This window comes from Nuphar pumila, chromosome 14 (genome assembly GCF_984573655.1).
Source record: "Nuphar pumila chromosome 14, dmNupPumi1.hap1.1, whole genome shotgun sequence".
Taxonomy (NCBI): Eukaryota; Viridiplantae; Streptophyta; class Magnoliopsida; order Nymphaeales; family Nymphaeaceae; genus Nuphar; species Nuphar pumila.
Window position 1 is genome coordinate 82,395,771 of NC_143262.1, and position 16,350 is coordinate 82,412,120.

At 40.3% G+C, this 16,350-nt stretch overlaps 1 protein-coding gene across 2 annotated transcripts in view; it reads right to left on the minus strand.

The window, feature by feature from the left end:
* Positions 1-16,127, minus strand: part of LOC149817126 (tRNA nucleotidyltransferase cca2-like) — a 161,463-nt gene extending 145,336 nt beyond the window's left edge. For both annotated transcript variants that reach the window (XR_016427727.1, XM_089987872.1), the window contains exons 1-4: positions 15,819-16,127; positions 14,754-14,884; positions 6,505-6,622; positions 5,614-5,666 (exon numbers count right to left, since the gene is read on the minus strand). Coding sequence is in view for 1 of the 2 variants with exons in the window: in XM_089987872.1 (XP_089843998.1) it covers positions 5,614-5,666; positions 6,505-6,622; positions 14,754-14,884; positions 15,819-16,067 (551 nt within the window). In the remaining variant the exon portion in view is untranslated. The remainder of the gene's footprint in view (positions 1-5,613; positions 5,667-6,504; positions 6,623-14,753; positions 14,885-15,818) is intronic.
* Positions 16,128-16,350: the final 223 nt, after the last annotated feature.

The following is a 16,350-nucleotide window of genomic DNA, read 5'->3' on the forward strand; positions in this document are numbered from 1 at the left end:
TTATCTAGAAAAAATGTACACGTCAAGAGACTTGTCACACAAGTATTATCTCCAAAAAAGGGCTTTGACCCTTCAACAAAATGAGATGTTCATAAGAGAATACTTTGCGGAATTGTCGTCCATATGGGATGAACTCGCAATACTTGAGCCTAAGTGGAGTAGAGAAGCTATTGAGCTTAGATACAAACAATTGGAAGAGGACCATTTTTTTAATTTTTTTAATGACCTTAGACCTGAGTTCGAGCGAATTCGGTCCTCTCTCCTTTCCTCCTTCGTTTTCCCCTCTCTTGAAGATGTCATTACAAAGCTAAGTGGGGAGGAAACTCGTATGAACTTTAGCAAAAACAATTCAAGTATTCTTGCTACTTCAAGTAATGAAGAAAATGAAGGCGCTAATGTCGTATCAAGACCGGGGAGCAATTTGAAAACTTATAAGCCTCCTCACTTCAAGAATCAAAATTCAATTGATCAAGGTGTAAAGAAGGACTATAGCAAGCTTACATGTTATTTTTGTAAAGAACCGGGGCACATTAAACCTATATGCCCAAAATAGAAGAAAATACTTGCTATGGCCATGACATCTCAACAAGAAGAACGATCATCATCGTTAAATGGGTCTCTTTCTCTTCATCAAATTGTAGAAGCTTTGCAACCTCTTCTCAAGGGAGGAACTTCCGGAGCTGCTATGTCTAACTCTTCACCTTCCGGTAAGATATCTTGGCTTTTAAATTCCGGCGCATCTTTTCATATGACTCCAAGTGTTTGCTCCCTTTCCGAATTTTCTAAAAATCCTCTTCCATCTTTTGTCTCAACGGCGGATGGAACACCTCTTGAAATTAAAGGAATAGGAAATTTTGAAAAACAAGATTTTTTTATCCCTAAAATTCGTCCTATACCAAAATTAAATTTAAATTTACTTTCGGTCTCTTAACACTCGGATCATGGTTGCAATGTAAAATTCACTTCTGATAAATGTTGGATTCAGGATCGCCAGTTCGGGAGATTGATTGGGGAAGGCTCTAGAAGAGGTGAACTCTACTACGTTGACTTTCTTCAAGTTCCCAAGAATCAATTTTGTAATGTTGTTCAAAACAAAGATATTCATGTATGGCATAAAAGACTAGGGCATCCCAACATTGTTAAAATCTCTTATTTGCCTTTTATTAAACATCTTTGTAAAGGAGATTTTGTTTATAATGATTGTATTCTTGGGAAAATGAAAAGTCTACCTTTTTCTCAAAGATCCATGTTTTCAACAAAGCCCTTTGAAATTGTTCATTCCGATGTATGGAGACCCGCTCCTGTGATATCTAAAGGAGGATTCTCGTATTATGTTATTTTCGTGGATGATTACACTAGGTTTTGTTGGATATACTTTCTTAAACATAAACATGAAGTTTTTTCAATGTTTAAAACGTTTTATATGATGATTTTAAATCAATTTAATGGAAGTTTAAAAATTCTTAGGTGTGACTCTGGTGGTGAATACCTTTCAAATGAATTCAAGAGTTACCTTGAAAGTCATGGTATTATCCATCAGAAATCTTGCCCGAAAGCCCCACAACAAAATGGGTTAGCCGAAAGGAAGCAATTGGCATATTATTGAAACAACTAGAACCTTGCTCATTTCGCAAAACATTCCAAAGAAACTATGGGTTGAAGCCGCCGTTACCTCGGTATATCTCATAAACAGACTTCCATCGAAGAATTTGAGTAAAATTTCTCCTTTTGAAAAGTTGTATGAAAAATAACCTGATTACAGCAGGTTAAGGGTGTTTGGATGTAAGTGCTTTGTCATTACAGATAAAAATGATAAGCTTTCTCCAAAGGCCATTCTGTGTGCCTTTCGTGGTTATTCCGAAACCCATAAGGGTTGTCGATGTTATGACATTAAAAATGACAAACTTTATGTTTCCAGAAATATGAGTTTTTTGGAAAATCTTAGTGGTTTTGAAAGTCCAAAATTACATAATGAAAATGTTGATTATTCTTTTTTTTTGAACTATTAGCCAAAGATGATGATTCTAGTGATGATGAGTCAAATCAGAATGACTCAAGTGATATTGATATTGAGGAAATCATTTCTCCGCGTTACTCCTCTCACCAATCTATTGATGAAGGGCCATCTAGAGATCCCATCACCTATACTCATAGAGATAGAAGCACTTTTAGAAGTGTTCTTGAAAGATATGATGATAGTCAGACTATTCCTCAAGGTGAGAAAAATCTTCGCAAAACCGAAAGACACAGAAAAGCTCCCTCTAGGTTCATATCATATGATTCTTTTTCACCTAGATATAGAGCATGTCTTAGTGCCATTCACTCTTACGTAGAACCTAGAAACTTTGCGGAAGCTAGTAAAAGTCATGAATGAATAGTTGCAATGGAAAGTGAACTCGGAGCTATGAAAAAAGCTAAAACATGGGAATTTCAAGTTCTTCCTAAGGGTAAGAAAACAATAGGGTATAGATGGGTTTTTAAAGTTAAAACTAAGAGCAATGAATCTCTTGAGAGATATAAGGCTCGATTGGTTGCCAAGAGTTATAGTCAAGAGTATGGGATTAACTATGAAAAAACTTTTGCGCATGTGGCCCGAATAGTCATTGTTCAATGTCTCATCACTCTTGCATCAATTAACAACTGAAACATCTATCAAATGGATGTTAAGAATGCCTTCCTGAATGGTGATTTGAATGAGGAAGTTTATATGGATGCTCCACCTGGAATGGAGACTCCCAAAGAAAAAGTGTTTTGTCTTAGGAAAGCGTTTTATGGCCTAAAACAAGCCCCTAAGGCTTGGTATGATAGGTTTAACTCAGTAATGTTGGAAAATGGTTTTTCTTCTTGCTTTAGTGACACTTTTTGTTTGTTAGAAAATTCAATGCAGGGATTGTGATTTTGCTGTTGTATGTGAATGATATGCTTATCACCGGAAGTGATTCTAATGGGGTTAAGGGTATAAAATCAATTTTAAAAGATAAATTTGAAATGTCTGACTTGGGTTTTCTAACTTATTTTTTGGGAATTGAAGTAGCATACTCTCATAGAGGGTATTTCTTATCTCAAACTAAGCTTGCTTCTGAGGTCATTGACAGGTCAGGTATTACAGATGAAAAGGTTTGTGAAATTCCTCCCATAGTAGGAAATAAAATGAAGATTGATGATGGTGCTCCTCTTTCGGATCCTACTCCCTACAGACAGCTTGTAGGATCATTGATGTATCTGAGTATTACCAGACCAAATATCTCTCATGCAGTGCATACTGCAAGTTAGTTTTAGCATGCACCAATATCCGTCCATATGAGTGTTATCTTACGAGTCGTAAGATACATTAAGGGTACTCTAATCAAGAGAGTTTTTCTATCATTTTCGTCTGATTTAAAGTTAATTACTTATACTGACTCTGATTGAGGAGGTGACCCAAATAACCGTCACTCTACCACTGGTTTTTGTGTGTTCTTAGGAGATTCGCTAATTTCATGGAGATGCAAGAAGCAGCAAAAAGTGTCTCTATCATCAACTGAAGTCGAATATCGTGTCATGGCAACTACTACCATGAAAATTGTATGGATTCATCAGTTGCTGGAAGATATGAGGATCACAATCGAAGGACCTACCAAGCTATGCTGTGACAACAAAAGTGCAATTTATATTGCTAAGAATCACACTTTTCATGAGCGGACAAAACACATAGAAATGGATTGTCACTATGTTCGTGAGGTGTATCTCAAAGGAGTCATTGACCTTCCATATGTCACGTCAGAATATCAGTTGGCAGATTTCTTCACCAAAGCTTTGTGTGTTCCGCGCTTCAACTTCCTTCTTAGCAAACTCTCAGTTATACTGCCCTAAGTTTGAGGGGGAGTGTTAAATTATGTAATCTAATCATGCAATGTAATATATATATTTTATATATATAAGGTAATACATATATTAATATATATGTATATGTATCTACTTATTATATATATAAAATAAATATTTCTAACTGTTTAGCCGTAGGGGTAGTTTAGTCTTTTTACAATATATTCTTTTTAGAATATGGTTTTATAATTTCCTCTTATTCTTTTTCTTTCTTATTTTTGTTGTTTTTTGTAACAGGTGGAAAGCACCTTGGAGGGGCCCACCATCTAGTCGTTGGGCCCCTTCCAACGGTCACATTTGTGACCATTGGAAGGGGCTCCAACGGCTAGAGGTGGAGCCTCTCCAAGGACTCCACCTCCTCTATTTAAAGGGGATCTCCTCTTGTGTATTCTTCATGCTTTTGGGATTATAGTCCAAGCACATTTTCAATCTTATGACTCTTGGGTATGCTTTTGCGCATTTGTGAGTTTGTGTTGTGTTTTTTGTGCACAAGTGTTTCAAGTGTTCTTGTTGTGCGTATGTGTATGCATTTGTTTTCAAGAATATTGTAATATTGCTATTAATATCTTGTTGAAGATACTTTTACAGAGTTTATGTATCAAAAGTGCCTAAATCAGGAGACATAGGAGCATTAGGCATAAATTTATTCCACTCTGGTCTAAAATATGCCTTTAGTCCCTTCCCATTTTTTGACCCTATTCTTTTTTAGTAATGTAGCCGGGTCACAAAGAAGAGTGGTAAGCCATGCATCTATCCTTTACTGATATTTATGCCTAAGGATTTAGGAACCCTCATTCTACATAGATGTTGAACAATTAATGTCGCCTTTTTGCTTTCAACAAAGCGAATTTTGCAGCTAGGTGCATGGACATCTGGGATCTAGTATCATGTTTTACAGGATTTATGCTCCCAATATTGGAATGCAATACCTTTTACAGAAACATGCTCACATGCTATTATGATGCTTCAATTACTTTATGCAACATAGGAGGGCCAACATTTTAATTAAAAAAATTTAGAACTCCTAGTACTGTGCTAGTAGGAAATGAGGGTGGACATTAGGGATGGCAGTGGACCGGGGGAAAGTGGGGCCCCGCCTCGCCCCGTTTGGACCGGGGATGAAGGGTATGAAACGGGGATGGAGGCGGGGGTGGAGGATAAAATCCATCCCCGCCGCGGAGGCGGGGCGGGGGTGGACGTGCACTTTTCCCCGCCCCGCCCCGTCGCCGCCACGATCCCCGCCTAATCCCCGCCCCGACCACTTTTCCCCGCAATATCCCCGCCCCATCCCCGTTTGGACCGGGGATGAAGGGTATGAAACGGGGATGGAGGCGGGGGTGGAGGATAAAATCCATCCCCGCCGCGGAGGCAGGGCGGGGGTGGAGGATAAAATTTTGAGGCGGGGTGGGGGTGGAAACCTTGTCCCCCGCCCCACTGCCATCCCTAGTGGACATTGCATAGCCACTTGGGTACAGCTCATGCTGGATCAATCCAGTATCCGAACAACTTTTTGGACATTGTATCTACATCTTAGAGAAATGAATATTTGATATTTCCTAACCTCAGATGCCAAAGGCTTCCACGAAACTAACCTCGCAAACAAGTTAACAAAAAGGCAATGAGTCTTCAGAAGCATTCGTGAAGACAAAGATTCTACACCTATATTAAGATAAACTAAATTAAATAAAATGAATAAAGGTCGTGTAAGTGAAACCACAAGACTCAAACATTTTTTCTAGAGTTAATTACCTGTTAATAGTTAAATCTCTCCTATAGGCATCTTCCTCAGCAGTACCGAACTTCTGCAAAGTTGTATAAACAGAATACAAAACAGACAACCAAATAAACACCCTGCCCAGAAGTAAAAACAATTCAACTAGCTTTTAAGGCTTTAAGAAAAATTGACAATGGAACAAATACCATATTAAAGCCTTTAACTTTTAAACGTTACAAATCCAGTAAGCATGAAATGTGACCCTTCTAGTGATTGCTAAACAGAACCTCAATAATGCAGATATTTTTAGCATCTCAATTTATATTCATAAATAACCACTAATCAAAACCAATTTCATATACAAGACATGCAAAGCTGAAAAACTAATTCATTAAAATTATTTATAGCAAAAACCTAATGATAAACAAACAATATGGGAATCTTTGAGATACACTTCCCCTTCACATTTTAAACATGTTAGCGCTCTAGGCTTGCAAATTTTTAGGTACTCTTTATATTCTCATTGTTTTTATTACTTTGTAAAATTGGCATTACAGCAATTTACATTTTTTTATGATACAATATGACATGATACTAGATTTGGCATTCATTCTAGTAGTTACATTATGCATTCTACAACCTTGGTGCAAATTCTTATTCATAAATATGTAAGGGTAAACCTCAAATTGCTTACATTGTTTTACACTAGTTACATTATGAAGTTTACAACCTTGGATCAAATTCTTATTCACAAACATGTAAGGTTAAACCTCAAACTGCATCCACTACCCACCCACCCACTCATATAAAGTTGCCTATAATGTTTATAGCAGGTGCATATACACATTAATGTTCAAACGTTTCTATAAATCATGAGTAAATTTCAACACATAATGCAGCATGAGGGAAAAAAAAGAGATGCATACCATGGCTGGAATGCGACTATGCTCAGCATAGGTTTCTGATCTCAAGTTAACAAAGTCAATCCACACATCAAATATACGCATCCTTGCAGTTTCCAAGTGCTTTGATTGGTCAGGATTGCTGCAGTATAAATATATCAGCTGCATATGTATATCAACAATATAATAAACATTCCTATATCCAAAACAACCATAAAACATGAGAATTTGCAAGGATTAAAAAGGCATTTGCCTTTCACTTAGAATATATAAAGTAGTAGAATAACATGGAACTATGAAAAATCATATAACATTATTAATATTGTAGAATGCTATGTACTATACTACATAATCATTATTATATTGACATATGACAATAGTATGGCGAACTTTAATATTGATAGTAATAGTTGTAGTATGCATAATAAGAAAATTGAATTGGTGAACATTTCAATAGACAAAGCATAAGAATAAATAAAAAAGAAACTGAAGATACTGATAGAATATTAATTGTACACAAGAATAACCAATTAGTTAGGGAGGAAAATTATCCTTGTCATTTCATAACATGGTATCAATTGATCTACTCATCTCTCAAAAGAAGTTAAAACTACGGTAAGTGTACTTTCTATATGACAAAGAAGAAATAAGTCAAAAGGCAAAAAGTTTTAAAAAGCAGAAGTATGACATCCCTCTCCCACCTTTGATTTTCTGCTGAAAATAAAGGAGAACCTCACATAGTAAGCGAATGCCAGGGCTTGTTGATCAGGTGCCTGTAATGTGGAATAGATGACAACTGGCAAGGAGGTGAGGAAGCTAGAAATATATATATATATATATATGTGTGTGTGTGTTATTTATTTATTTAAACTGCATTAGAACAAGGGAGTCACCACCATTAAAAGTTGTGAAGGTAACAGCTCTTATATGCCACCCGGGTATGGGTACGGAGTAAGACACGGTAATTTCAAAAAATGTGGGTATGGGGACACGACTATATATATATCAAATAAATTCAAAATAAACTGAATATAATCTAAATATATATGTTATATCTTACATACTGAAAATATGAAGTTATAAACTGAAAATATAATTATAAATTATAAATTGAATACAAACTTGTATGTATGGAGGGTAAAATGGTGTGTCTGGGTGTCAACACGCGGCGTGTCGACACGGATACGGAGGGAAAAATGGAGTGTCCGGGTACCATAGTCTTACCAGAAAGTGAAGATGGCATCTTTTTACTTGAATCATCCTTGACCCAGGCTCTCATACTTGACAAAGAAGCTTTCCAATGAAGGCATAAAAAATTATATTTTCATAAACGCTTCATAAAGTAGTACCTATTCAAAAATAACTAAGGACTTCACAATTTACTAAGGCTTTGTTTGTTTCGCCCATTTTACACATGAAAATGGTGGTTTACATATGAAACCCCCAATTTTCGTATGCAAGTGAAACAAACATGCCAACTTTATTTTCCTGTGGGGCCCACAGTCAACAAGGGTTTCTTTTCACATTAACCACGCATTTTACATGTAGATCCATTCATACCACCTCCCCCGGCCCCCACAACGAATGGATTTACATATGGATTTTTTCACACATGGGATGGCCTTCCCGTCATGGGATGCCTTTCCCATGGGCGTCTTTTCTTAATTAGTGGGAATGAAACAAACAAAGCCTAAGTGAAAAAATAATGCAAGGGATGTGAAACTAGGGTAAAGAATGATATGTTGCTCCAAAATTAAAATTTAAAAAAAATACATATATTGGAACGCTTCAAAAGTGAAAGATGAAATTCAAGGGTTTTGTCGAGAGAAATAACTCTACATAATCCTAAGTTTCTAGCTGTTCTTCATGATATAATGCCCAAACATAGCTGAGCCAATCACCAGGCTACAACTTGGCACAAAACAATGGCTTACATGCTCAAACTTGAGCTAGGCCGCAAAATCATGTTTTCAATCAGATTGCTTGAGATAAGCAGTGGTCAAGTCGGTATGATGTGTTGAACAATGTTTACTAAGCAATGTAAGCTTTTTCTAAACAATTAAACAAGCAATCTAAACCAACCAATACAAAAAAAGGATGACAGCCTTGTGTGTGTATGTATAAATACATATATACATACATATATATACACATACATGCAAACACATATAGTTTAACTAACTTTAAACTTTAAAATCTTTTGTTTAAAATTACGAGTGTTTGAAACTTAAATACCAAAATGGTAATTGTAGTCCACAATAAAGGTATGCCTATGAAAGGATTGGGTTTGGCCTGATTATGACCTATATTTGGTTTAACAAACTCAAGTTTGAAACCAATGAAATATATCAGATTAGTTGCTTGTGTTGGATTCATTGGATCTGAGCAGTATATGAGCCTAGATCTTATTTGTGAAATTCCAAACAGTATTGGATAGATGGACTCAATGGTTAAGTTGTTTGTTCCAGATGCCTACTTGAATAAATACTCACAAATAATTTATTTTGAACTGTCTCTTTCATGGCTTTGTTCTTCCTTCAGATGTAACTATATCTGATCCATCTATATTTTTAGTACTGCCTGCTTGTGATTGTGCTACAGTTGACCAGAACTAAAAGGCAGATGGGAGTATTTGAATTCAATGAGATCGTGCAAGCCAAAAATTTGTACACGCCCTGTTTCTAACTTTCATTGAGATTCACCTGCGAAAGGGGTTTATGATGTTTTTGTAATTGTCTTTTATAGACATATGGTATGGTGGGAGTTCTACTACGGTCATATTTCTGTGTAAAACCCGCTTTAAAAAAAAATTTGACCCGGGCCGGGCCGGGTCGGGTTCATTAAGGTTTTAATAACCCGACTCAGGAAGAGGATTTCCCGAGCGCCCCCCCCCCCCCCCCCCTTCCACCTTCGTTTTCGGAAGAATTAGGGAAACCCATCGGGGTTTCCCCATTCGTCGCCCCCCCTGAGGCTTTTAAAAGCACTGCAGGGGGGGGGGGGGGAGGCACACAGCCCTTTGCCCCCCTGTGCTGCCTCCTCCTTCCATGCGCACGCCACCAGCGCCGGATGACTTGATCCCCTCGCGACGACCCCGCCTCCTCCTTCTCTGCGCTCGCCACCGCTGTCGTTGCTGCACCCCGCGCCGACGCCGGCCACCACCTCCCAAGTACGCCACTCCACCTTCTCCTCCTCCTCCTCCCCCTCCCATCTCCCTCTTTGTCACCTCGCCAGGACGCCGACAGGCGGCGCACGGCCCCTGCCGTGCCGTCCCACGTCCCTCCTTGCCCATTGGAGACCCGACAAGGGGCCTACAGGGCCCCTGTCGTCCCCTTCTCTGTTTTGGGGTGCGCCGGAGTGCCGGCAGGGGCCAATGGCCCCTGCAGACCCCCTTTCTCTTCCTTGTGGGAGATCGGGCGACCGACAGGAGGTCGGTCGTCCCCCTATCACTTTCCCCTCTGTCATGACCTGCGTAGGGGTCGGCAGGAGGCTGATGGCTCCTGCCGCCCCGATTCCTCTCTCTTTGGCAGGGCTAGCCCCCTGCCACCTCGGTGATGTCGGCAGGGGCGTGACCCCTGCCGCTTCTGTGCTGACGGCAAGGGGCTCGACCCTTGCCGATCCGCTGCCGTCGGCAGGGGCTCGACCCCTGCCGATCAGCTGCCGTCGGCAGAGGCTCGACCCCTGCCGATCAGCTGCCGTCGGCAGAGGCTCGACCCCTGTCGATCCGCCGTCAGCAGAGGCTCGACCCCTGCCGATCCGCCGCCGTCGGCAGGGGCGCGACCCCTGCCGCTTTGTTGCTATCGGCAGGGGCTCGACCCCTGCCGATTCGCTACCGTCGGCAGGGGCGCGACCCCTGCCGCTTCGTTGCTATCGACAGGGGCTCGACCCCTGCCGATTCGCTGCCGTCGACAAGGGCGCGACCCCTGCCGCTTCGTTGCTATCGGCAGGGGCTGTCCCCCTGGTCGATTCGCTGCCGATGGCAGGGGTTATTTCCCCTATCGCTTCGCTGCTGTCGGCAGGGGCTTGCCCCCTGCCGCCTTAGTGCCGTCGACAGGAGCTCGTCCCCTGCCGCCTCGCTGACATCAACAATCAGGGTTTTACTCCCTGTCAGTTGTTGTCGGGTAGGGGCCGAGGCCCCTGCCATTTGTTGTTTGGTCAGGAAAGGGCTGAGGTCCCTTGTCGCCTAATTCTACCAATGCCTCAGTCGCACCATTAATTATATTAGCATAATTGAATATTTCACACTTTTGCAGATTTACACAACGGGTCCAGTTCGCGCTCCACGGCCCGACCCTCGTATCATCTACACCCGTAGACGCACGCAGTTGCACGGCATCCCGAGGTAGGGTAAAGTCGCACAAAGGGCAATTGGTGAACGTAATTAAGTTGAAATAATTAAGATGTCCATGCTAGTTGTACTTATATTTATATTGCTTTTGTGTGGCGTATTATTCTTGTCTGCATTGCGTATTATCATGTTTGTATGCTCATGAGTCGAGGTACAATTTCATTCTCCGATCATTATTTTGCATAATTGCTTATGAGTTTGAGGTGTGGTTTCGTACTTCGTGCAATACATATGCCCTTGTTTGCTTGTATACATTTCTGCCTGCATATTTCCTTTGAGTGAAGTACAATTTCGTGTCTCATGTATTACTTATGACCTTATGGGTTTGCCTGTCTAAGTGGTCAATGTATGGTTTTGGTACCTCGTGTATTACTTATGTGCTTTTTCCTCGATGTGCGGCATCGCAAGTCGAGAGTTGATTGTTGACATGTTATGACCTGCATATGCTCACATGTATGGTAAATATGTACTTACATAAATGTAGTCTTGTGCCAATCCTGTTATCACTTGTTTTCAAAACACTAGAAGTTGCACTTGTGCGCTATAGTTCTTTTAAAAGAGGGTTTCCTCCTGCGAACCCAGTGCTCTTTAAATGGCACAACTTTTGCAAAGTTAAGTTTTAATCCTCGCAGGATTTCGAAGTTGCATTTGAGTCCTCCCAAGTCCGCACACTTGGGAGAAATATTTTATAACCCCGATCAGGGGCATGAGCATATGAATGAGTGGGGTTCTATTGAAGGACCCATTCTTTATTTATCAATCTAGTGTCACATGTCGATACTAAGATAAATTTTGGATGTGAGTTTGATAGTGTTGTGCCTTGCGTGAATGACTTAATGTGGCATTATGGCTTTTAAGGATGAATCGTGTCAAATGAGCACTCCTTTATTCTTTGGATCGTTATGAAGTTGTGTGTTGGTGTTCCTTTTGAGAAGCCCACACACCTCCCTGGTTCAGTATAGCGTACTTTTAGACATGCACAACATGTTAAGTACTTTGTTGATCGGACGAGAGATCCGAGATGACCTTGCATCAAGAAATATGAAAAATGTTGTTGAATTGAATTCAAGACTTATCTTGCCCGGATGTGTTGTATTAATTCTTTTGCAGATAAGATCTGTTGGGGTTTCTTTTGTGGAACCATTTTCCTTTCATCGTAGTCGTACTTTTGACAAGTACGACCGTACTTTTGACAAGTACGTCTTCTTACGTTGCGATGATTCGATGAGTAGGTTGTGGCAACATCGATGAATGCAAATAACAAAATGTTGTGATCACCTAAATAAGTGATGTTTTCGCCTTCACCGGCATGATACTCGAGTTGGTCGAAAGACCAGAGTATGTAGAATGGGTCTTCAGTTAACTACCCCTGATGTACTCATTCGAATCGCTGACTCCTGTCAGGAGAGAGGACAGGAAGGTACAAAACTTCGATGGACAGGCCATTAATGGCAGTTACGAGCAAAAGACTCGGCTTCCCCAGTCATCGGAGTTAGGGGAATGGGACTACCATAATTATCCTAGGTGGTAGCTCTTCATGTTTGGGATGCATCCATTGTTTATTGCTGCTTTGGGGATTTCTCTCTTGGTCACTAACCGTCCCCTTAGGTGCGGACTCAGTCAGCTATTCGGGGTATCATAAAATACATAGCATAATAAACCCCCGGATCAGTCTAGGTTGTTTCTAGAGTCGTGTCTTGTGCGTACCCGCTTGGCCAGTTAATATCGAAACATAATTTAAATCCGATCACACAATGTGTTCAATTATGCACGTATGAAAGTTATAGGGTACAACAGGTTCAATACTTATGGAATTGTGTGTGTGGTTGATGAAGCATTGTATTTTGCTAGTTAACTTTCTTGTGCAGTGCTTTGCTTGTAATAGTTAGCCTACTTGTGCCAGTAAAATGCTGGTAATAATTTTAGCATTTTGCTCATGATAGTTGCTCTGTGAATCTGTTGAAATTAAATTGCTATATAATTGTCTGTCTACTTGACATATTAAATTATTCTGCTTAATTATGTTCAATATTGTCATGTCTGTGCACCTACCAGTTTTTAGCGAAACTGACCCATTTTATGGCAGGTTTTGGATAGGTAATACAGTCTACGATGGCGTGATGAGATCAAGATAGAGCTCTTTCCCTGACGTTTCGCTCCTGAGGACATGTTGGTAAATTTGGTATAAAGTGTATTCCAAAATTTCTCTTTTTATTAAACCTTGAGTTACTAAAGTTGTTTTAGTAAACTTCTTCTCGGTTTCAACAAACAAATTCTAAATCATTGAAATTGCATTTTAAAACCCATGATTTCAATAGTTGTGCAAAATTCGGTAAAGGAAAGTTTACGTTGTAATGTGCTCAAGGTCCATTGACTTGTGGTTTTAAAAATATCATTTTTCGCTGAAGTACTATTTAAACTTTGATTATTGTATGATTTCAAAGCTTTCTAAACTATTCTAAAAGTTACAAGTCCTGGATTTTTGGGGCTTTACATTCTGAGCTGCAGAGGTTTGCAAGACGGGACAATTGTGTACTCAAGGATCGATAATCCCTTCGAAGGGCTTTATTTATAAACTCGAGAAGGGAACCATCAATAGCTGACTCAGGGATCGATAATCCCTTCGTATAGTCCCCCACCCTTCAGGCTCTATTTCTCCTCCTCGGTTGGATGAAAAAAGGATTCTCCCCACATTCAGAGGAGGTGACGCTGGTAGGGGGGGGGGCACGGTCCTCCATTCTTACCAACCTCTAGTGTGTAATCGACATATTGCTAGCTTATTCTCAGTCGAATAAAAAGAAATTGGAAGTCTCTGCTGTCATTTTCTTATTCATTCAGGGCGCTCAGCCAGTGCTGCTTTCTCAAACCAGAACAACTCTGAACCTTAGGGAAGATAAGGGAAGACCACAGGAGCGAACCAACCAAAGGAACATTACTTATCTGAACCGAACGTTAGCAATTTAAGCTAAGAAGCCTATCACGAGCTGAGTCACTGCTTGATCGGCGGGGAGAAGGGGTGGAGGTTCTGAAAGAAATGGCTTGATGAACCGCTCCATTCGCCACTCACTGGCCCCATTCACTTGCTTCTCACAGAGGCTGTAAGTACACAACGCCCTACAACTATCAAAGTCTAGACTCAATATAGACACGAAATACAGATACACAATTTTTTGAAAATTCAGATGGAATTTTCATTTTTAATTGATAAAAATGTTTTTAGATATTTTAAAATATACAAAATTGTATTTATTAATGAAAAATATTATTACAGTTATTCAAAATAATATTGAAAAAAAATATTATTACAGTTATCAAAACATTGAATTTCCATATGTCGTGTTGTGTTGCCTAGACACAAAGCCTCATATAGTGTGTCCCTACGAAATAGATACTATCATTATCCCATATCTACCAATTTAAAGAGAAAGAAGTTAAATTTGTCTTTTTGCTACTTATTTATATCATCATCTAGAAATCTACACGGCTTCTTGGGGTTGACTTCCATGTTATATATCATGAACCTAAGATCCATGCATACATACATATATATAACATGAAAAATGTATACTTAGGCTACATGTTATAAATTGCACTAGATGTGAAGTTATGAACTAAAGTGTTAAGGATGTCAAAGGTATATGGTTAGCTAACATAAATATAAAATTAACAGTAAACAGTTCTGAGTCAAGCATAAGCTACACATTGATTGAAACATAAAAGTAGATGAAATGGTTTGAGTTCAGTTCAAAAGCCAATTGACCCGTAACCAAGAGTACCTAGCACCAGTACGGGTGTCGACACCCTGGTAGAAGTACTTGTTACATAAACAAAGACTCTTTTTGCCAAATAAATGGTAGAAGTACTTGTTACATAAACAAGACTCTTTTTGCCAAATAAACTTAAAACTAACAAAATTAGTAGCACCTACCACTGTATGACACCAACTCCTTGCTTTTCTTCCCCAACGCACACCAAAAAGTCATTCACCTTTTCACAGAATTCTCTGCCAAGCATGTTATCCAACGCAATGTCTATGTCATAGCAATCTTTGCTCAGAAGCTGAAAAGCAATGAGAAAATGAGACACCAGGTTTAAAACTTGAATATTTGCACTCCTGTACAGCAAGAACCATTAGAATATTTTGAGCCGAGACCCTTATATAGTTATACTCTATTTGCCTTCCAAGAAGTAAGTGCTCCTGTGAGAAAGGTTGATATGGTACAAGTAGAAGGAACTAGGAAAAGAGGAAGACCATGGAAGGAGGCAGTTAGAGGTGACACGAAGGATTGGAAAGTGATGGAAGTTGTCGCTTTAGATAGACAGGAATGGAGAAATAGGACCCACAAAGCCACCCCATATAGTTGGATAAGGCTCGATTATGATGACGCCCTCAGAAAAGTTACCACCACTATCTACCCAAGAGATCTACCCCAGAGAAATATAACCCATTTGGGTTTCAGATTTTGTGATTGGGTATGTGAAAAGAGCTCGTAATTGCCTCTGTTTGCTAATCGTTTCATCCGACATTGCTGTTTTTTCTCCGTTTCTTCTCAGTATTTGTCTGTTTTGTTTTTTTAAGTTGGTTTCGTATTGTTTTCAAACTGTAATCTTGCAAGGTGATTACCCATCACCTTATGCTTGTGCTTAATCCTTCCCATCTGATAACGAATCTCTTTCCATTATTTCAACAAAAGAAAAGAGAAGCACAACCCATCAGTCACCAAACCCAACTAGCAAACACATGGTTCGTTTTCGCCCAAAGCTTCTCTCCGAGGAAATCGCTTCAGACCACAAGGGCACCGTATCCTGTCCTGTCCGAGGACAGCCTTCGACAAGGACACCCAATGACACTTTTTTTGTTTTTTTAAGGTGTTCAGGGGTGTCCTGTCCTCCCCTGTTCCAAGGGGAAGGGCGGAACTCCCCCGAACACCAAAACGCGTCCCAAAAGGACGCGCGGGAAACCCAAAAGGGGTGCAGAGGAAAGAGGAGGTACCTTGTCGCGAACCCAGCCGCCGGCGACCCTGAGCTCGGTCTTGAGATCGAAGTAGCGGAGGACTTGGAGGAGGCGGCCGAAGATCTTCCGCTCCTTGTGGGTGAGCTCGATTCGGTCCCTCACCTGAACGCCGGCGGATAAGGCCATCGCCGCCGTCCTCCGACTGATCCGGCCGGCGACGACGAATCGGGAGAGGAGGAGGCGGGTCGGCGGAGCGAATTGGCGGGCGAATAGCGACACCGCCTCCATCGTCCCGTCGCCGACTTTATAACGGAACCTTGGCTTTTAGAAGGGCGCCAATGCCCTTGTTTGAGTCTGTGACCTCGGCTTTCGGCTCGGCTTATTTTACCTTTTTTTTAAGAAAAAATTACAAAAATACGCTCAAGCTTTAACCTATTTGCAAAAGAAGACTAACCTTTCAAAAGTTACAAATCATCATCAACATCCATCATCCCACGCCTCATCAAATGTTCATCATCCCCCCATCGATCTCCAGAGATGAACATTTGATCTTGGGTTTAAACATTTCTAA